This window comes from Carcharodon carcharias, chromosome 13 (assembly GCF_017639515.1).
Source record: "Carcharodon carcharias isolate sCarCar2 chromosome 13, sCarCar2.pri, whole genome shotgun sequence".
Classification (NCBI taxonomy): Eukaryota; Metazoa; Chordata; class Chondrichthyes; order Lamniformes; family Lamnidae; genus Carcharodon; species Carcharodon carcharias.
In genome coordinates this window covers 124,193,577-124,216,366 of record NC_054479.1, presented here as the reverse complement: position 1 = coordinate 124,216,366, position 22,790 = coordinate 124,193,577, and the positions used below count along the sequence as shown (strand labels likewise).

Genomic DNA, 22,790 nt, shown 5'->3' with positions numbered 1-22,790 from the left:
GCATACCTCGGCCTCACCTTTATGAATGCAAGCTTTGAAAGGTTTAGCCCAAAACTTCATATTGGAAGGTATAAGGAGCTGCTAGCAACCGCCTTGTATCTCCTGTGGGTCACAGAAGCCTGAAAGACTTCTGGCTGCTGTGTGGGCAGAAGTCAAAAGTTCTTGAAAGCAGTGACTGCCCAGGCATCCTCCTGTTTTTGTGTGTAAAGTTCTCCAAGGGACAGTGGTGTATCGGAGGTCCTTTAGGGCTTTGGTAATGACCTGAACCTGAAAAAACAGGTAAGGTCCGGTTCTTCAAGAGCTCTCTGCTGATATATTCAACTGGAGAAGGAAGTAGACTCTTATTTTCAACAAGCTTGATCCCCCTTCTCTAACCCTGCACCCTCCTCTCCAGCAAAATCTGACGGCTCCTGCTGTGAGCAATCATGGAGCAACTTGCTAAATACCACTCAGAGCTATTCACTCACCACCCAAACGTGCAATTACATCTATTTTAGGGAGGTGGCCAGGACATCCTAGCTCCTGCCAGCCAAAGAAGAGTTTTACCTGATGGATTTCTTGCCATCCATTCTCATCCATGCAGCCAACATTAGCATGGTCATGCAGAATCAGTTCACAGCAATAAGGGTCTCCGCCCACCATCGAACTGTGATACAAAGGCGTCAACCCCCGGCTGTCCTTGTAATCTGGAGAAGCGCCCAAATCCAACAGGGTCTGTGCAAAAGAGACAAGCACAAAATACTTATGATAGAATGTATAGTGACACAGCATGGTTACTGTGGTATGTACAGTCACAGCAGTTACTCTGGGATGTAGCCACATAGAATATACTGTATGACTTACTGTCATACAGCAGTTACAGTCATAGCACAGTTACTTTAGGATAAGACATAGCATGGCTATTATAGTATGTACAGACATGCAGCACAGTTACTGTAGGATATACAATTACAGAATAGCTACCATAGGATGTACAGTAACAGTGGTAATTATAGAATGTAGTCACAGATTGTTTACTGGAGGATATACAGCGTGGTTGCCGTGGGATGTATAGTCAACAGATTGGGAACTATGGGATGATATCACACAGCATGTTTACTATAGGATGAACAGCCACACAGCATGATTACCATAGGATAAACAGGGACACTGCATGGTTACTGCTGGGTGTGCAGTCACACAGAGGGGGAACTATTGGATGTCATCACACAGCATGTTTACTAGTGGGATGCCGAGTTTCACAGCAAGTTAATGTAAGGTGTAGTCACACAGGTTGACTACTGTAGAATGTACAAAGTGGTTAATGTAGGGTGTAGTAGAGAGGTTACAGGAGGATGTACAAGTCGGACAGAATGGTAAAAGTTATAACTTAGGAAACACAACCAAAAGTGCACAAAGCAACATCCCTGGAATTTGGTAGGTTAAAGCTAGAGAAATACAATGATGAACAGACTTGGGTGTTTATGCAATGAGATACTGACAAGATAATCTGTTTTAGGAATTAGTTGAGTGATAAATATTGGCCAGGAAACCAGAGAGAACACTCATGGCTTTCTTCAAATAGGAATCCTCTACTTCCATCCAAAAGGGCTGATGAGATCTCAGTTTATCATCTCATCTGAAAGACAGTAGTTCCAACAGTGCAGTGCTCCCTCAACACTGCAGTATTGAAGGGGTTAATCTAGATTATGGCTTCAGCTCCTAAAAAAGGGTTTGAACCCATTACTGTCTGACCCAGAGATAAGGGTGCACCACTGAATTACATTTTCACAACATAAATATGACATCAATAAGTACCCATGGGCAGAGAAGTGCATCAATCCATTTTCTTTTATCCAATTTCCTCCCCATAATCTTGAATGTGCTGACATCTATTGCTATGATTTTAGAAGCCATTATATGTGCACCTAGACCATATGGCAATTTGCTTCTGAACAGCATCGAAGCAGAACCTGATTCCATCCTCGTGATAATCACAAACCTTCCAGTAGTGGCCACTGGGCAGTGATCAGGCACAGAAACTGTGGTTGTTTTCTCCTCTCTCAAACCCTGACAACATACCACAGTGATCAGGAGCGGGAACCAAAGCTGATATACCCTATCTCAAACCCTGGCACCATTGTGGTCAGGAAGAGGATCACTGGCTGATTTCTCCCCTCTTTAATCCTGACCTTGCATGGGAAGTGGTCAGGTGCAGGAACCCTGATGATTTATTCCTTTCCACACATGGCCTCCTCTACATTGGCACCGGTGAAGCCCAGCCTGATGGTGGGCACATTAAATTTTCTCTTTTGTCTAATTTTAGTTGAAACACATTTTTACACTCAAGCAATTTTTGCCACCAGCATGTAAAAAACTGGCAATATCGTCCTCTTAATTCTGTGATTGTCTGCTGGTTGGGAAAATTCTGTTGAGAAACAAATTCAGCCAAGTCTCTGCTCATGGTTTATGCTCCACACTCCTCCTGCAACTGGCTGTCCTCCCATAATGAGTGTAGTTACTCAACCATGTCATTGTGCTTCAGTGAACCCATCAATGTACTGGAAACAGAATGCAATTCAACAGACATTTATAGAACAGTGTCCCAATTCCATGCTGATCCCATTCCAGTCCATCAAGCCCCAGTGATGTGCATTCAATTTAATAAATTCTCCCTTTTGTAAACTCACGAAAACAGAGTAAAATTCCATCCACACTGTTCCATCAAAAACTCGCAAGGTAAAATAAAAGCACAGTTTAGATATGGAGTAAATCTCCCCCCTACACTGTCCAATTATGTGGGATCTCTGCAATCTCTATGTTATTTTAGGACTCCCCATGAGTTGGGGCAGGGCCTGTACCTGTCATGGATAACAAGGCATTGCACTTGGATCTCCTCCCAGAATCAGAGCAGTTGAAGTCAGGATGGTACAGAAAGGGCAACAGGTATCTGTCTTTTTTTTTTAAATCGCATGTCTACATGGATTTTCAGATGTGGACGCCTGGTTCCAGGATTAATACAGCAAATAGTTGAGGCCCCAACTCACATCCCTGGTGTCCCACAGAGATCTGTGTTAGTGCCTCAACTATTCACTATAGTTGTTAATAACTTGGATGGTGGGAAAGAATGCCAAGTACCTGATCACACTAAGAAAGGCAGCATTGTTAGCAGTGTCGATGGAAGCATAAAGTTACAAAGAGATATTAATAGGTTAAGTTAATGGGAGGAACTGTGGCACATAGATTCCAGTGTAGGCAAGTCAGCAATGAAATATGGATCAGAGAACTTTCTAAATGGTGAAAAGCTACAGGCAATGGAGGTCCAAAGAGCCTTAGGGGTTCATGCAAATAGATCATTAAAAATCATGCTCATGGACAGAAAATACATCTAGAAAACTAGAATATATGGGTTTAGGAGTTGTGCTACAGCTGTACAAGTGCATGGTTAGACCACACCTGGTGTACTGTGTTCAGTTCTGAGAATCACACCGCAGGAAGGATATACTGACTTTGGGAGGGAATGCAGCATAGCTTTACCAGAATGATGCCTGGCCTCCAAGGGATATGTAACAAGGAGAGATTACACATAATTCTGTGGAATTTAGAAAGTTGAGGGGTGATTTTATTGAAGTTCTCAAGATATTAAGAGAAACCGATAGTTTCTCTCCATCAACCCTATTCTCCTGTTTGGATAGTCTGGAACTATGGGAGATAGCCTAAAAATCACAGCCAGGCCTTTCAGAAGGAAACTCTTCCATACACATAGGATGGAAGAAGTTTGGAATTCCTTTCTACAAATGGCACATGATACAAGGCCAATTATTAATTTTAAATCTAAAATTTCTTCCCAATTCCCATTGACTTCAAATTTGCTAAGATTCCTTAGTATCACGCTCATCAAATATTGCCTTGATCTCAAGGGAATTCACTCAGTTCTTTTGTCCATATTTGGACCAAGGCTGTAGTGAGATCTGGCGAGACCCAAACAGAGCATTGTTAAGCAGGTTATTGCTGAGTAAGTGCTGCTTAATTGCACTTTCACCGACACCTTCCATCACTCATGATTGAGGGTGGACTGATGAGGGAGTAATTAGCTGGATTGGATTTGTCAAGCTTTTTACAGACAGGTCATAACTGGGAAATTCTCCACATTGTCGGATAGATGCCAGTGTTGTAGCTGTGCTGGTACAGCTTGGTTAATGGCTCAGTTAGTTCTGGAGCATAAGTCTTCAGTACTACAGCTGGGATGTTATCAGGGCCCTTGGCATTTGCTGTATCCAGTGCCTTCAGTCATTTCCTGATATCACCTGGAGTGAATCAAATTAATTGAGGATTGGCATCTATGATGCTAGGAACCTCGGGAGGAAGGCAAGATGGATCACCCACTTAATACTTCTAGCTAAAGATGCTCACCAATGCTTCAGCGCTGTCTTTTGCGCTGATGTGCTGGAGTTCGCCTTTCAGTGAGAATAGGGATATTTGTGTATCCTTCTCCTCCAGATAGCTGATTAATTTTGCACCACCATTTATGACTGGATGTCAGGAGTGCAGAGCTCTGATCTGATCCATTGGTCGTGGGATCACTTTGCTCTGTGTATAGCCTGCTGCTTCTGCTGTTTAGCATGTGTGGGGTCTGGTGTTGTATCTTCATCAAGTTGAAATCTCATTTTCAGGCATGCCTGCTGCTGCTACTGGCATTCCCTCCTGCACTCTTCATTGAAACAAGCTTGATTCCCCTGGCTTGGTAATAACAGGGATGTGCCAGGCCATAAGGTTACAGATTGTGGTTGCATATAATTCTGCTGTTCCTGATCCAACAGTGCTTCATGGATGCCCAGTTACAAGGTGCTAGATCTATCCAGGGCCACCTGACTGTGAACATAGCCACAATAGAGGGGCAGGCAGTTGGGTCAGATGACCCCCTTGACCGTCTGCTGTCTGGACCTGTTCATGGTCACCTTGGCCAGGCATTCCCTATTTATATGTGCTCAAAGTATTTAAACAATGCCCTTCACCCATGTATCCTAACAATATAACTAACTTATCATTAACATGATGAGTCTGTCCTGTCAAATATGATGATACAGGAGTCTGGCCATTGCCTGTAAGGTATTATTCTGTGCTTGACTAGTCTGTGGGGCAGCTCTCCCAATGTTAACAACAGTTCTCAGATGTTACTGGGGAGGATTTTGCAGGGTGTACCTTTGTCATTTCTAGTGCTAAGGTCAATGCTAGGTGGTCAGCCCAGTTTTATTTTCATTCAAATTTTCTGTAGTGGTTTGATACAGCTAAATGGCATTCTAGGCCAGTTAGCAGTCAACTACACTGCTGTGGGCCTGGAGACACATGTAGGCTAGACTGGGTAAGGGCAGTCCTTTCCCTAAAGAGTATTAAAGAACCAAAAAGATTTTCATGACAATTTGTTAGTTTCAAACTTCGTCACTGATTCTGGATTTGATTAACTGAATTTAAAGTCTACCTGGTGCCTTGCTGGGATTTGAACTCATGTCACCAGAACATTAATCTAGATCTCTGGATTACTGGACCAGTAGCATTCTATTCCAGCTGCAGTTTGCCAACAAGCGTCAGGGGTAGCAATGTAGGAGCTGTGCACTCATTATTAGCATTAGAGTTTGATCTTGTGCAGTGTAGTGTACAATTGAGTACTCATTATTAGGGCACTGTCACATGCTTACCTTGCAGCATAGAGCCATTTGCTCCTTCATGTGGAATTACATACATTTTGTCAGTGCGGTTTGGAATCGTGTACTCAGTATCCTTGCAGTGCCCTGTGGGATTCTGTACTTACTATTAGCGCAGTGTGGTTCCGACATCGCACGGCCTTGTGTAAAGCTGTTAATCCATCCCGAGTCCTGAAGTCCAGATGAGCTCCACCATTTTTCAGCAACTTGATAATCTCAGACGTGCTCTCCAGCTGTGCAGCCAATGTCAGTGGACATTCTGACAGTAAAATGACAAGGGAATGTGTGATTTAGACTGATAGCAGATATCCTTCAAAATCAAGTCAAAAAAGGAAACGCATTAAGGAAAATAACATAGGGTGTAACATTGAATAGATGGCCTAGAGTTGTCCTCAATTTATCTCTGGTACAGCGAGAAACTGCCCAGAACTTTCCCCAAAGTAGATCAAATAGGTGGTATACAAGAGCTCTAGAAAGGGATTAAATGGGGGGGTGGTAGAGACCATGATAGGCTAAAATATACAGGACCTGTGCAAGGAGATTAAATGGGTGGGTCAAGTCTATTAAAAGGTAGAGTGTACTTTGATGGTGCAGACATGTACTGGGTGTCTTTTTTCTGTTCCATGCTTTATGTTTTTTACCATTACCTTCCAGGCTTTCTCCTGACATTTTTAATGTGCCCTCACAGTGGTGAGAGTGTCTACTGAAACTTACATCTTAGGCATGTCAGAAGTGGGGTATGGGGGGGTAAGATATGCTAACAATTATTGCTTCGCCACAAAATATATAGTAGATTATTTGGAATGCCCATAATATTCTCTGCTTCAAAGAGGTCGTAAATACCGTAATTTAAAATCTCTACATTCAGGCTAAGGCTTGTAGTCAGATTTATTTAGAAACACCCTGGGAGGAATGTTACCAGGCCTTTAAAAGGGGTTTGGAGGTAGGGCTGAGCAAAATTAGACAAAAAACGCATTGGCCAATTTGCCTTCAACCATTTTTCCAGGGGCAGACTGAGTCCAAACCCGGTAGTGGTAGGAAGCCAACTGTGGAGGATAATTAGGCAATTAGCTGCAATCTTCCACCAACATGGCAAATTTTCCAGCATTGCACATGCCATACATTGTGGCAGCACCAAGGTAACTCCGAGGAGGCAGCTACGTAACAGCAGGTCAAAGTGCCATAAAAGTTCAAGGCTTTCTAACCTACAACAACAAAAAAATGGCAATATGTCTTCCGCTGGCAGAGCTTCGCCATTGCATGAGGAGCTCCTGTAGCTTGACCTCTTTGATGGTTCTCAGGTGATGCAGTGGCAACTGCTCCCATCAGGCTGCTCATATATATGGACATATGAATTAGGAGCAGGAGTAGGCCATTCAGCCCCTCAAACCTGCTCCATCATTTAATAAGATCATGGCTAATCTAATTATGGCCTCAACTCCACGTTCCTGCCTATTCCTGAGAACCTACGATTCCCTTGTTAGTCAAGAATCTATCTACCTTTGCCTTAAAAATATTCATCGACTCTGCCTCCACTGCTCTCAGGAAGGGGGTTCCAAAGATCCACAACCCTCAGAAAAATATTTTCCTCATCCCTGTCTTAAATGGGAGGCCTCTTATTTTTAAACTGTGTCCCCTAGTTTCAATCTCTTCCACAAGGGGAAACACCCTTTCAGCATCCACCCTGTCAAGTCCCCTCAGAGTCTTATGTTTCAATAAAATCGCCTCTCAATCTTCTATACAAATAATGGATTGAGGCCCAGCTTGTCCAACCTTTCGTCATAAGATAACTCTCTCATCCCAAGTATCAGTTGAGTGAACCTTCTTTGAACTGCTTCTAAAACATTTATATCCTTTCTTAAATAAAGGAGACCAAAACTGTACACAGTACTCTAAATGTGGTCGCACCAATGCCCTGTACAGCTATAGCAAAACATCCCTACTTTTATATTCCACTCCGCTTGCAGTAAATGACAACATTCCATTTGCCTTCTTTATCACTTGCTGTACCTGCATGTTAACTTTTCTTGATTTATGTACCAGGACATCCAGATCCCTCTGTACCTCAGATTTCTGCAATCACTCTCCATTTAAATAACATACTGCTTTTCTATTCTTCTTGCCAAAGTGGACGAGTTCATATTTTCCCAAATTAAACTCCATCTACCAAATTTTTGCCCACTCACTTAACCTACCTACATCCCTTTGTAGACTCCTTATGTCCTCTGCATAACTTACTTTTGTACCTTTGTGTAATCAGAAAATTTAACAACCATTCATTTGGTCCCTTCATCCAAGTCTTTGATATAAATTGCAAATAGTTGAGGCCCCAGCACAGATCCCTGTGAAACTCCACTCGTCACATTTTGCCAACTCAAACAAGACCCATTTCCCCTACTCTCTGCTCTATGCTAGCTAACCAATCCTCTATCCAAGCTAATGTCACTCCCTACACCATGAGCTCTTATTTTGTGTAGTAACGTTTGATATAGCACCTTGTCAACTGCCTTCTGGAAGTCTAAGTGCAGTACATCACAGATTCCCTTTTATCCATGTTGCTTACTCAAAGAACTCCAAAAATTAGTCAAACATGATTTTCTTTTCACAAAACCATGTCGACTCTGCTTCATTGCACTGAGATTTTCTAAATGTTCCACTGTAATGTCAATAATAGATTCCAGCAATTTCCTTACAACTGATATTAAGCTAACTGGCCTGTAGTTTCCTGATTTCTGTCTTCTTCCTTTCTTGAATAGATGAGTCACATTCCAATCTGATGGAACGTTTCCAGAATCTAAGGAATTTTGGAAAATTAAAACCAATGTATCTACTATCTCAACATGGGCCTCTATTGCATCCCTCTCACTCCTATTGCATTTTCCTCAACAGCATTCTCCTTGTAAATGCACTGAAAGCTGCCAGCCACCCTTGCAATGCAGTGCACTGAATCAATCTACTGCCTCCTCAGGTTGCCCACCAGACATCCCTAATTGCAAGGCATGTTGCTGTTGTGAACAGGGTCAGGACCAAAAATGCACATAGAAGCAGTCAGGCACAGAGAATTAATGATGGTACATGTATCCACAAAAGCAATGTGCATTTATATAACACATTTAACTTAGGAAAAATGCCCCAACTACTTCACTTAGAGATCATGAGGATGGAATCCATCCAAGGGATTCAATTATCCTCTTTAAATCTATATTTTTTATATTCTGTTAAAATGCAAGACTGTGGTTAGAATCAGAGTAATACATACATAAGAGTATAATCAGAGGTTACAGCATAGGCGACTATTTGGCCCATCATGTCTGTGCCAGCTCTCTGCAAGAGCAACTCACCTAGTCCCACTCCTGTCCTATCCCCGCAGAAATACAAATTTTTACTCTTCAAAAGGCAATTGGATAATTATTTGCAAAGGACAATTGATCCTGCCTCCACCACACCCTCAGGCAGTGCATTCCAGATCCCAACCAATCGCTGCATAAAAAGGTTTTTCTTCATGTTGAAGTTTCTTCTTTTACCAATCACCTTCAATCAGTGTCCCCTGGTTCTTGACCCTTTGGCCAATGTTGAAACAAGTTTTGGCAGACATCTCAGTGAATAAATAGGCAACACACTTCCTAGGTCAACCTCATGGAGTTCAACCTTACAAGTAAACTGAATTTAAGTTGAACAACTCATTCAGTCTATGTGCTTCAGTATTCTCTGTATTTTAAAGTCTTCATGCCAAAAGTAATCTTTATGGCACAGGCTTTAATACTAAGACATTAACCATCTCCTGTCCAGGCACATGCAGGATAGGTTAGTTAATAGAATTAATAAATTCATGCCTATAGACTCCCTTGCACTTATTTAGCACCGTTCACAATCTCAGAATGCCTCAAAAGCAGTTCACAACCACTGAAGTACTTATGAAGTGTAGCCAGTGTTGCAATGTAGGAAACACATCAGCCAATTTGCTCACAGTAAGTTCCCATAAACAATGTGATAATGACTAAATAATCTGTTTTGGTGATGTTGCTTGAAGGATAAATAGTGGCTGGTCAGCAGGGAGAACTCCCCTGCTCCTCTCTGAATAGTGCCATGGGATCTTTTACATCTACCTGCAAGAGCATACATTCTATCTGCTTATCATTATATCCAAAATACAACACCTGACAGTAAAGCACTCTCAATAATCCACTGAAGTATCAACCAAGATTATGAACTCTGAAGTGTGGTGGGGTTTGAGTCTACTACATTTATGACTCAGAAGTGACAGTATAACTGCTGAACCAATCCTTAGGGAGAGCAGGAAGAACAGAAAAAAGATGACAGAGAGAATAACAGATGAAGAAGATAAAGAATTGTAGAGGTAGCAGAATAGGATGGAGAGGATGACAGAAGGATGATAAGGAAGTGAAAGAGGAGGTGGAGGATGTAGACAAGAGAACAGTGAGGATATTGAAAGAAGAAAAAGGATAAGAAGCAAAAAGGGAGAGAAAGGTTAAGTGAGAAAAGAATATTGAAAATGGAAAGAAGAGGCAAAGTCTAAAGTTTGTGGAAAGAGGTAAAACACTGTTACGATCTTGATAGAGATGAGTAACTTGTTTTTGAGAAAAACATAAACCCAGGTATTTACTAAAGGAATGAAGCAACAAGGTTTGTGGTTTAAAACAAAAGAATTTTACTAAACAAAAATCAAGGAACATGAATACTAATAACTACATTCCATCTCAAATAGTCAAGTTACATTAAAGATATTAAAAATGCAACAAAGACAAATACTTATACTTTAAACAATACTTAACTCAACTTTCCTTCTATGTCCATTTGACTTACACCACCAATAACTCGTCAGACTTATCAGAAATTGGAAGATTGACCATTTGGCCCAAGTACTGTTTCAAAGATTTGTACAAATGCTGAGATTTCTTGGGACTTCTGCTTACTTCTGGCAATGTTGTCCCTTCAAATATCCCCCAACTGTCCTGCAGTTGCAGACTCCTAATTCAACACAGGCATCACTAGTGTCTTAAGGAGAACCACCTCCATCAGAACCCTCCAAGTTCTAATGTTTTTTTAACTCTGGAGTCTTGTATCTAAAACTCTGAGTTTGGCTATCCCAGAAGTTCAACTCACTGTTAGTAGGGTCCTTCAGTTATCAAGGTTTCTGCACCTTTTTAGCCAGCGCACAAAATTTCAACAGAACTCTGCTTGAAAAAGATATTTTCCCCCGGCAGCTAGCTTGTTCTAAACTAAAAACTCAAACCTTGCTTTGAGACCAGAGCCATGACCATGACCTACCCCTCCTATAATTAACTTCTTGTTGACCTTTTTTCTATTGTTTTATCATGCAGGCAAGTTGGTCATGTGATCAGTTACAGGAAGCAAGGTGCTTTACCAGAAATCAACTCCTTGTTAGAATCACATCTCCCAAGACTGAAGTTTTCTTTTACAAAATGGAAGGATCTGGACATGTGGATGCTAACCTGGGATTTGTTTTAAAAAAGGTCTTATGTTCACTTTGGAACTGTCGACAAGCAGGCCTTTTGCAAAAAAATCACCTGACCTATATGGTACTTAAGGAGTTGTTTGTTTGTGTTGAACTGCAAAGCTTTTTAATTAATGAAAAGCTGGGATACAAAAAAGGCAATCACATAGGAGAGCGGAAAAAAACTTAAGTTGTGAGCCTGCTTGTTTTGAAGGCAGTCTTGTTGGAGAACAAGCTGATGAAGGACTGGCTCCCTCTCTCTACCCTGCCTAAAATTGTTTGTGGCTATCAACCTAGCCAGAGAACCCTCATCTGAGTGTAACTAGTCTGCATTTGGACCTGCAAAGCAGAGACCAGTGGGGGGAAATTCCAGCCATTCACCAGGACCAGTGGCCTGACTTCACATGAGAGAATTCCAGGTTGACAGTGTCGAGACCCTGCGGACTTTATCCTTTATTTTATAACACCCATCCTCCAAAGTCCATCCCTGCAGAGAGACTGTTTATCCTTTGTTTGTCTATGTGTGTGCATGGAGCTGGGGGAATTTTTTAGGAAGAGATAGGTAGTTAGACTTCCCAATTATAATTGTGTTAACCAGTGCTTGTCACTTGTTAAAAGAAGTTCTGTTTAAAAACAAAGTAATCACTGAGTTTTTTGAAAGAAGCCTGGTCAGAGTCTCTTTCCTTCTGGGTACTAGAGTATAGGGAAACAATTGGCCATTTTGGTGAGAAAATTGAACATTTAAAGTTATGGTGTGGCCTGCCAGAGTAGTGGGGGGCTTGATAATTTGTGCACTCCTCCCATCATGGTTGTAACATCCTAGGGAGACTTAGTTCTTAAAGGGACCATCAGTCCAATTTAAAATATAGGGAGGAATTTTACAGCCCCTCCCACCAGTGGGAGTTTCTGGTCCCGTCAACACATCAATGGACTTTTGAAAGGTTTCTGCATTTTCCAGCCCTGCCCCCACTGCGACAGGCTGTAACATTCCGCCCATTGTTCTTTCTCCCCCAAAAGCATGTGGGCCATCACAATTGTTTAATGCTGTACAGCTCTTTAATCATTGCAAGTTCTGTCTCATGGAATCCCTCATTCAGGTTTGCGGTAACATTTTCTTTCAACCAATAAATAAATTAATACAGATATTGCTAGCACATGGGCCCAGTAAATATAATGGAACTGCCTTACCTCCTGTGTCTGGATCATGGAAGTTAGGGTCCAATCCTTTATCCAGCATCTTACCGATCTTCTCAGCATGATAGTACTGGATGTATTCCATGAACTTCTTGAGATTTGCCTAGAAAAGGAAACAAAAAAGAGGATATAACAGATGTTTGATAAATCTCAAAAATCGGGAAGCAAACAGGTTTTAATGTTGCTGAATCTGGCTTCAGGAGAGTGGTACTGCAATAGCCTCCAAGAGATGCTTTCTCTGTAAGCACAATGCCCCTCCCCTCTTGGCACCAATCCTTGAAATGAACAAGGTTGATGTATTTATTACAAAGGAGGAGGAGAAAGGGAGCCAAGAAGAAACACAAATTAATATATCACCTTCGAAGTTCTAGCGCACAATTAATATTGTAAACTTCCTCTGGCAGTCCACAGAGGTGAAGATGTGCCTGGAGCAGCAGAAAATGAATCAGGGGAAGTGGCCAGAGGTACCAAAAGATACAGGTTTTGAGGAGGGAGACTTAAAGAGGGAGTCAGAGATTGTGAGGTCACAATGGCTTTTGGCCACCTTTACATCCAAACTACACTCCCCCTCCCTCACATCAGGTTCATAGAAAAGGCTGTATCCAACCTGTATTGTACCTTCCCTGGGAATATTTGACATAGGTGTATAGAAGGGGCTTTACTCTGCATCGAACACATGCTGTACCTGCTTCGGGAGTGTAAGATATCACAGTCTAAAGGGAGCTTTACTCTATGCTGAATGTGCACTGGTAGTGTCTGATGGGACAGTGTAGAGAGAACATTACTCTGGATCAAACTCATGCTGTAGCTGCTCTGGGTGGTTTTGATGGAACAATAAAGAGGGAGCTTTACTTTGTATCAAGCCTGTGCTGTACCTGCCCTGGAAGTGATGAATGAAAGTGTGAGAGGAGCTTTACTTTGTATATATCCCTTGCTGCATCTGACAATGTGTGTCTAACATTTAAAATATTCCATTTCTAACATTTTTCCCTTTGATCAACACCAAAAAATCAAAACCAACATTGTACACACAGAGTATCAACTGAGTGCAGTGTGTCATGAGGGCCTGAACCATTTCCATTCTCTCTGCACTGTCTGAGCCAATCCAATTTTCTCGATAGATAATCCTGCACACATAAATCCCTCATTCCCAGGATCCATCTTTTCAAGTGCAGTTTATAATCTGCAAGCAGGATTATTCACAGCTCTCTGCAATTGTTCAATATGAGGAAGAGGAGGAAATCTCCTGAGCTGCTTATGGTGTTTATCTTGCTTTTGTGGAACGCAATCACAGATCAGCTTCATTTTGTCACAAATTCAGTTCAGTTGTTGGTAACAGACCCATTCCATTAAGACTTTTATTCAACCTTGGTCAGTAGGTGTGCACTGGAAGATGCCAAGCATGGTCCCTGGTCTCTGTTGAGATTGCTGATTTTTTGCGACACAGTAACAAAGACAGAACATTTCTTATCTGCAGACTCAACTAATCCAATGCTCTCCACACTGATCTTCCCCTCTCCATAAACCACAACCTACCTGCCAGTTGTATACTTCAACCCACCAAATCCCACTCATCCATCATCCCTATCATTGCTGACCTACACAGGCTCCCAGTCCAGCATCATCTCAATTTTAAAATTCACACCAATTTAAATACTGCTTTGGCCTCACAACCCCTCCCTCTATCGCTGTAACCTTCTCCTGACATTCGATCCTCCGCAAATTGCATTTCTCCAACCATGGCATCTTTTACATCCAGGATTTCCTTTGCCCCACCAATAGCAGTTGCATCTTCAGCTGCCAAAGCCTTAAACTCAGGAAATTCCGCCCCCCCCCCCACAAAATATTCCACCTTGCCACCTCCCTCGCCTCCTCTCAGACAGACACTCAGTAAAATCTATCTCCTTGACCAAGTATATAAATACAACCTAAGAAATAAATTATGTATATACGAATGCACAGATAAAAGTGACACTAGGGCCATTTCTTATGCAAATCAGCAATCATTCAGAAGCTGCCACTCAAAAGGTTACTTCAAGTTTCCTTACCTTACATTGTGGGGCTAGGCCATAATTTGTGCCCCCACCTTCCCCCCAATTGCCTCTCTAACCCCAACACACCTGTGGCTTGTGGTTCAAGCATAAGCCAATTACTGCAACAAATGAAACCATGCACTTCATTTTTTTTTTCCATTCCTAGTTTAATCCGTGATGTGTTCAGGGTGCTTGGGGACAGCTGAAGCTCAGAGAGGAAAAAAAAACAAACAAGAACAGTAGAAGAAAAAGGAAACTACTGGAAGCAAAGTGCCATTATTATGATCTGAACCAAAAGTCCTGAATTCTGACACGCTGTCTCAGCAGCACTCCTTCACAATGCAAGCTATTGCTGAAGAGATGCTTGGTAAAGAACAAAGATACAAATTAATTTAATCTCCTTTCAGGTTTTGGATTTATTTTCCTCGTTATAAACACGCACCTCCTTGCCCAAGGAATAGATCACAGATAACCCTCCAATAATTCCACCGCAGTCCTCAAGTTATTATAATTTGTATTAATTTTGTTCAGAACATAATAGCCTAGATTCAGCATTATTTTAACATTAGCATTCGCCTAATGAGAAGGAAATATAAATGGAGTTGGGAGGTAAAATATTTCATTTTGATGAACACTGCTTTGCTGCCATTAACTTTATCTGTCCCGACCTTAAGAACTCTCGGGTTCATTTGGGGAGACCGACATTCTCATTGTTCCTTTTTGTCTGTTAGTGAATTTTCGACTAAATACTGCTGCTAAATAGATGTTAGACTCTAAGTCCCGGTTTCCAAAGGCAAGGGCTTGAATTTTTCCCTTGGTGAGTGTGCGCGATTGGCGGGCCTAAGACCAATCAGGAAACAGGCCCCCAACCGAGATCAGCCCATGACTGCGGTTTCACGCTGGCTGGCAAATTAAGGCCCGTCCAGCCTGAAACGCATCTTCCCAATGGCCGGTAAGGGCTGGGCAGGGGCTTGTCGGGCGCCGGGTCCAATGACAACACGGCCGGCGGTTTAAAATTGGCAGAGGCAGCTCCCCGAAGGCTGCTGGGGGGAATCATATTCTGCGGTCTGGAGACCGGAGCAATGGCCTCAAAAGCGGCTGGAGACGTCAGGCGGGAGGGCAAGTTGGCTGGGCACTTGGCCCCCGATGTTTGGGCAAATGCCTCGTGGTCCTCATGGAGGAGGTGGGTATCTGGTGGGACACACTCGTTTCAAGGGGTGGCAGGAGGAGGCCATCGCACCAGACCATAAAAGCTTGGGAGGAGATGGCAGCCGGAGGTCAGCAGCAATGACCTCATGAGGCGCACATGGGTACAGTGCCGCGCAAAAGGTTCAATGACCTGCTGTGCTTGGTAAGGATGAGCACTGTGCTGGCATGGATCAGTGTGGAGAAGTGCTTAAAGGTTGGCTGTCCCCCATTGAGAGGTCAAGGGCAGGCAGAGGTCCCCCCCCAAACCTCCTAATTATGATGAGGTATGAAATGGATGCTTTGGAGCTGGAGAGCCACCGCCCACCTCGGTCAGCCGGTCATGGAGAGGCGGAGTCTCTGACGAAGGTAAGAGTGCAGTGCAGAGGTGAGAGTGTCAGATTGTGCAAACATTCTTATGTAGTTTCTTCATTAATGGGAACCTCAAACCTGGAGTCCCCATTGATCATTGAAAGACAAGGGCACCATGATGCAGATCTCCATTGCCTCACCAGGGTGCCTGGCATGCACAGTGACAGTGTGATGACTTAAACTAATGACATGTTGTTCTCCCTTAAATTCGCCAGCAGGCACTCAAACGCAGGGCCCCGAATAGCCACCCCTGACGCCAGATGCACCTGCGTCACACCCACTTTCTGAACCAGGCACCAGCACAGATACCAGCACCTTGGTGGGTGTTAGGTCAGCTGCTAGAATACTGGTGCACAGCGGTGAGGGCGCTTCACACTCGCCTGAGGAGTAGGTGGAGGCAGAGAGTGCCCATGGTGCCGGCAACCTGAGGACTGCTGGAGACCAGGACGATGCTGAGTCAAAGGCAGATGATGAGCTTCTGGATTTGTCCATTAGGCGGCAGATGCTGGTCCAGCAGAATGTCCAGCAGGATCTGGTGGAGATCCATGAGGGTACGTGTACCATGGTCTCTGTCGTGGAGAAGTCCATGCTGTCCATAAGCACTGCGTTGACCATGATGGCCATGTATATTGCCTCCTCCATTGAGACAGTGGCGACTCTCATGGAGAGGCAGCTCCAGGGACAGAATCAGGAGTTCCTGGAGTTGTGCTCAGACCTGCAGGCCCTCACACAGGCAATGGACTGAGTATGCTTCATCTTTTCTTTTGCTGCAGGGCACACCAGTACGTAATGCCGGATGTGGGTGGCTCCCAACTTTATTGCACAGGCACTGAGTGGACTTTGGGTTCTAATGAAAGGGTCATTTCAGACACCCAGGATGGAGGCGGCAGCCCTGGCACGAGGTGGGAGCAGATCTTTGGCAACCTAGCTGAAGGAATGTTGGATCAAGGCGTCCCTAGTGTCCCTGCCTCCCTGAGGATACAGAAGTCTGCCTCCACACCCTCAGTGTTCTCCTCACTGTGTTCCTCTTCTGACTCATGATTGGATTCATCCTCTGTGGCCTGTGGAGCTGTGTCAAGATCCTCTTCTTTCAGTGGGTCCTCCCTTGCCAGTGCCAGTTTGTGGAGAGCGCAGCATGTAACCACTATCAGTGACACCCGCTCTGGGGGGGTATTGTAGTGCTCCCACTGAACGGTCCAGGCATCAGAAGTGCATCTTCAGTAGACCTATGGTCCTCTCTATCATCACCACCAACCCCCCCACCCCCCGCAACACCCCTTGTGGAGGCATGACTCCTATTATAATGCTGCTCTGCTTCTGTTCTCGGGCGGCAGGAGGGGCTCATAAACCACTTTTTCAATAGATAGCCCATGTCACACAGCAGACATCCACCCAATCGAGCTGGAGCACTGAGTAGCCTCGGCACCTGGGAGTGCCTCACAATATAAGTATCATGGGAGCTGCCAGGGTACCCTGCACAGACTTGCAGAATCTGTGTGCTGTGGTCACGTACTATCTGCACGTTCGTAGAGTGGAATCCCTTCCTATTAATGAAGGTACCTGACTGACCCGCTGGCACCTTGATGGGAACGTGTGCAGTCGATGTCACCCTGGATGTGGGGGAATCCAGCGTTCACTGCAAAGCCTCTGGCTCGCTCAGCCTGGCTGGTCTCATCAATATGGAAATGAATAATTGGCACGACGCGCCTGAGCAGAGCTTCTGTCACCAGCTTGATGCAACTATGGACAGCTGATTGGGACACTCCACAAAGATCCCCCACTGACCCCTGGAAAAGGCCAGAGGCAGAGAGGTTGAGGGCCACTGTGACCTTCAGAGCCACTGGCATGGGGTGTTCATCCACTCAGTTGAAGGTGATCTCAGGCCCAATCATATGACAAATGGAGGTCACAGTCTCCCTGGAGAGGCGGAGCCTCTTTCGACATTGTACCTTGGACATATTGAGGTAGCTGCATGGATGCCTGTAAACCCTGGCAGCAGGATAGTGACGTCTCCTGCGGCCCCTTACACCTTGGACTACCTGTTGGCCCTGCGCCCCTCCTCCCACAGGTCACTCCCCTGGAAGCTGCATAAGGACACCTGGCCCCTCTCCCTTCTGCCGCTCTCTTCCTCCTCAGGGGAGGTGCCTCCAGCAGAGACCACTATCCCCATTGCCAGAGTAACAGAAAGCTGTCTGATACCTGAAAGGGTCCACACGGTCAAAATTCTCCTGGGGTCTTGAAGACACCAGTGAGTCCTGAAATGAAGCCTGGAAATGCTAAGAATGAAGCTCAGGACAGAGATGAAGCTGTCAAGTTCAAATAAGCAACCAACAGCAAACTATCTCCTAAACTCCTCACTACTCACACTGGCAATGCTGCTGACCCTCTTTATCCCACCCGTGGATGAGGTTTTACAAAAACTGGACTGCCTGCCCGCCCGTTTTGCCCATGAGGTCGCACGGGCAATATAAAGTCGGGTTCACTTGCCTTTTTAATGGCCTTAAATAGCCTTTTAGTTGACGGCAGGCCCGGTTCCCACACCTGTGCCGCCGGCCAAGCTGAAGATTGCGCGCGTGATGTCAGGACGCTCACCCGAGTCGTCTTGTGCGATTTCATACCCAACCTGGTTGGGCGCGCGCTCGCCCGTGAAGCATAACGTTCTGCCCAAGAGTTTCATATCAAGTAATAGGTAATGAATTATTATGCTGCCAAGTCATCTGGTCTGTCTTTTTCAATCCACTAATCTATTTTATGAAATTAGGTATTCGAGGTTAATTGGAGGATATGTTCTGTTGCTGGAGAAGCTTCTCAACTGGCTTTGTTTTTGTTAACTTTGTCACTTCTGTACGTGACAGTGTCATGCTTGAGGTGGGGTACAAGTCTTGAAGCCTGTACCACATACTAGCTGATGACCTGTAGTTTTGCTGTGGTGTGTTGGAGTTTTGGGGTTAATGTGCCAAATATTATGAGTGATGGCCTATACTGCACTGATTTTCCCACCCAAACATTTCACTCTGGAACGCTGACTCACTCATCGAAGCCCACCCCTGAAGTTCAGTTACTGTCCCATCAAAACCCATCCCTAAAGTACCCCACCTAAATCACTCATTGAAGCACCCCTAATTTGTTCCCTCACTATCACCGGTAACATTCCAGCTCTGTCCTGAGGAATGTCTCTTTCAACCCTTCCTGGATCCTTGGCCTAGCCTTTGTTTAAGGATGTTTCCTGGTCTATTTTTTCCTTGCTGGTTTACATGCCTGGCTTTGGTTCATCCATTGTCTTATTTTAATAATTTATATTCATGAGGATTCCCATCAAATTCTTCAAACCATCAAACTCTGGGTATTTTACCATTCCCTAAAAGCCCAACCCGTTCACATCTGGGATCACATTTTGCGTTCGCTCCAGCACAAATGCATCACTCTTGTTACGTATATGTTACACCCAATTTCGGAAAATGCCCATTTCATGAAGTGGCCAGTCAAATTGCCCATTTTCTGAAATGGGCAGCCTACCTGCAAAGATCATGAAACTGGCAGTTTGACCACCTAGTTCATGAAACAGCCAACTTTTATGAACGAAAAAAATTTCATTCACAAATGTAAAATCGGCTTAATTTTGTTTACTGAACTCTTACGTTTCAACCAGTATTACATCCAAGCTATTCTTTGGTTCATGTTCTATTTCATTCAGGATCACACCTAAAGCATTCAGATAGCTTACACAGCATTGTTTATAAAAACAGCATAAATACAATTCATACATATTTAATATGCCAGAACTGTCAGAACTGTCAATGTTGTTACAGGACTTGTGGCTGTGACAGGCATTGTTACAGCAGAGACCTGCTTACACATAGGAACATTGTCTTGATAAGCAGTTACTCCTGCAGTGACATCTCTGGAAGCCTTGCCCACCACAAACACTTTGAGCCCATACAATCTCACGAAGGCTGAATTGTTCTGGTGGGATGTCCTCTGCATTCAGTCCACTGTTCTGCACAAATTCAAACTAATTCCTGGGAATATAGTTCACCTATCACAATCCCTTTAACTGTTCCAACAGTGCAGCCAGTCCCATCTGCTGCCAGCACCATGCCTATAACATTTGGTGGGTCACCTTTGTTGCGGTCAAATGTTGACACTGGAACAGCCACATTGGCTCCAACACCAACAGTCTGAAGTGACCTTGTGCTGTGTGCCATTATCCGGTTGGCTTGCTGTGCAATGCCCTGGTAAATCACTTTCCTTTAGCTTCAGCTTTATATCACCATTACTACATTGCACATAGCCTTGGCTCTGGGGACGTCTGGGACACCCATTGACCAACATCAGTTTTGCCCCCCAGAGTGTTGCTAGTTCACGGATGACCTGTGCTGCAAACTTCCTTATATTATCTGACTGAAGAATATGTGGAGCTCCAATGTCTAGCGATATCAGAAGCAGCTCACGGGCAATCTCAGCTGCTGTCTTGGATTTCAGAGGATGAATGACATGGAACTTGGTCAGGTACTTCATGTAATGCAGCATAAACAATAACTTCCACCCTTCATAGTCTGCATGTCAGCCAGGTCTTCTTGTCCATGTTCATTCAAGTCGTTGACAGACAGAGGTCTCCTAACCAATCCTGTTGCTGTCTCCTGCCTGCAACACTTTCCTATGCATCTCTCAGCGAGCCTGATGTACTGTGCTATACAGGGGTATGTTTGCATACTTTTCAGAAAGTTTCTGGTCAGCCTTCTTTTTGCCACCATGGCCAGTTTCAATGTGGGCCTGTCACATGATGTCTAGGACAGCTTCCTTGGTAGCCATGTACTTACCATTGCTCTTGGTAACCTTGTCCACGCCACCTAGAGATGTCAGCAGGAAAGTTTTCAGCATGTGATATTCATCTCTTGGGCGTTTCTATCCAGTTTTCCCACATTTCAGGACAGCAATAACCTTCTGTTCATATTCAGCAGACCACAAAACAGCACATCTCTCAATACAGTCATCCATCATCAGTGTTTGCAGGGGTTATGAAACAATAACTTCCACCCTTCATAGTCTGCATGTCAGCCAGGTCTTCTTGTCCACGTTCATTCAAGTCGTTGACAGACAGAGGTCTCCTAACCAATCCTGTTGCTGTCTCCTGCCTGCAACACTTTCCTATGCATCTCTCACCGAGCCTGATGTACTGTGCTATACAGGGGTATGTTTGCATACTTTGTGACATGAACATGGACAAGAAGACCTGGCTGACATGCAGACTATGAAGGGTGGAAGTTATTGTTTCATAACCCCTGCAAACACTGATGATGGATGACTGTATTGAGAGATGTGCTGTTTTGTGGTCTGCTGAATATGAACAGAAGGTTATTGCTGTCCTGAAATGTGGGAAAACTGGATAGAAACGCCCAAGAGATGAATATCACATGCTGAAAACTTTCCTGCTGACATCTCTAGGTGGCGTGGACAAGGTTACCAAGAGCAATGGTAAGTACATTGTATGCTGATTAGTATAGATTTCTATGCTTATACACTGGTTCTACAATAGGTGTGAATGCCATCATATTTTCATCTGGGTACAACAAAGGAGAGATGAACTGTTAAATGTTACTTTCCATATGAGCCTTTGAAGTCAATACCATGTTATTTGCACTTCCAGCATAACTTGCTTTCCCAAATTTACAATGTTCATGTTGTTATTGAGCAAATTAGTACATGATATTAAGCTTATACACTGCAACACGCTTGGGCAACAATTTCATGAATAAGATTTTAAAACTGGTACATAGCACTGGCCATTTCATGAAATGAGCAGTCAATGAAATGAGCAGTCAAACTGTCTATTTCATGACCCGTGCAATGGGTTTGCCCAGTTCATAAAATGGGTTCTACCAGTGCCCAGTTCATGAAACGATCAGTTTCAGAAATTAGATGTAACATATAATCAGAGTTATATGCAATATCCAAGACAGACCATGATAACCTATTGAATGTAAACTGAAATTAAATATTTTTTTGCTTCAAGCCCTTAGCATGATTAGTTATCAAGCACAATGCAGAAGAAAAAGGGTTGGATGCATTGTCTCCGACCTCTTTGTACTTCACATGCATTTCTGGGACTTACTCAATGGGGAGCTGAAACACCTTTGATCAGAATGAATGGGATCATGTTAATCAATAGGAATAAAAACAAACACACCACACCCAGTATCAATCTAAGCACCGGAAAAGACAACAGCACACCGTTGCCCAGCCTTGCAAAGTCCTCCCTACTAACCTCAGGGGCTTTGTGCCAAAATTGGGAGAGCTGTACCACAGATCAGTCAAGAAACCGCCCAACATTGTCATTCTCACCGAATCATACCTTAAAGCCAATGCCCAGACAACTCCAACACCATCCCCATCCCTGGGTATATCCTGTCCCACTGACGGAAGACACCCACAGAGGCAGCTGTACAGTTGAATACAGCCAGGAGGGAGTTACCTTTGGAGCCTATAACATTGACTCAGACCCCAGGAAGTCTCATGACATCAGGTTAAATATGGGCAAGGAAACCTCCTGCTGTTTACCAACTCTCACCCTCCCTCAGCTGATGAATCAGTGCTCCTCCAAGTTCCTACCTGGAGAAAGCGCTGATGGCAGTAAGGACATGAAATGCACTCTGGGTGGGGGATTTCAATGCCCATTACCAGAGTGGTTTGGTAGCACCGCAATAGCACCACTACTGACTGAGCTCAGGCGTTGCTCGCGTAGTCTGGGGGACAGCCAAGTCCTGAAGGAAAAATCTGCCTGACTGGGCCTGAGGCAGGTGATGGGGGAATCAACAAGAAGGAAAAACCTGCTTGATCTCATCCTCACTA

At 44.0% G+C, this 22,790-nt stretch overlaps 1 protein-coding gene across 1 annotated transcript in view; it reads right to left on the bottom strand.

Annotated features, from left to right (window-relative positions):
* Window positions 1–22,790, bottom strand: part of shank3a (SH3 and multiple ankyrin repeat domains 3a) — a 773,648-nt gene that overhangs the window by 583,319 nt on the left and 167,539 nt on the right. Inside the window, exons 4-6 of the mRNA XM_041203533.1 lie at window positions 12,346–12,454; window positions 5,789–5,940; window positions 547–714 (exon numbers count right to left, since the gene is read on the bottom strand). Of these exons, the coding sequence (XP_041059467.1) occupies window positions 547–714; window positions 5,789–5,940; window positions 12,346–12,454 (429 nt within the window). The remainder of the gene's footprint in view (window positions 1–546; window positions 715–5,788; window positions 5,941–12,345; window positions 12,455–22,790) is intronic.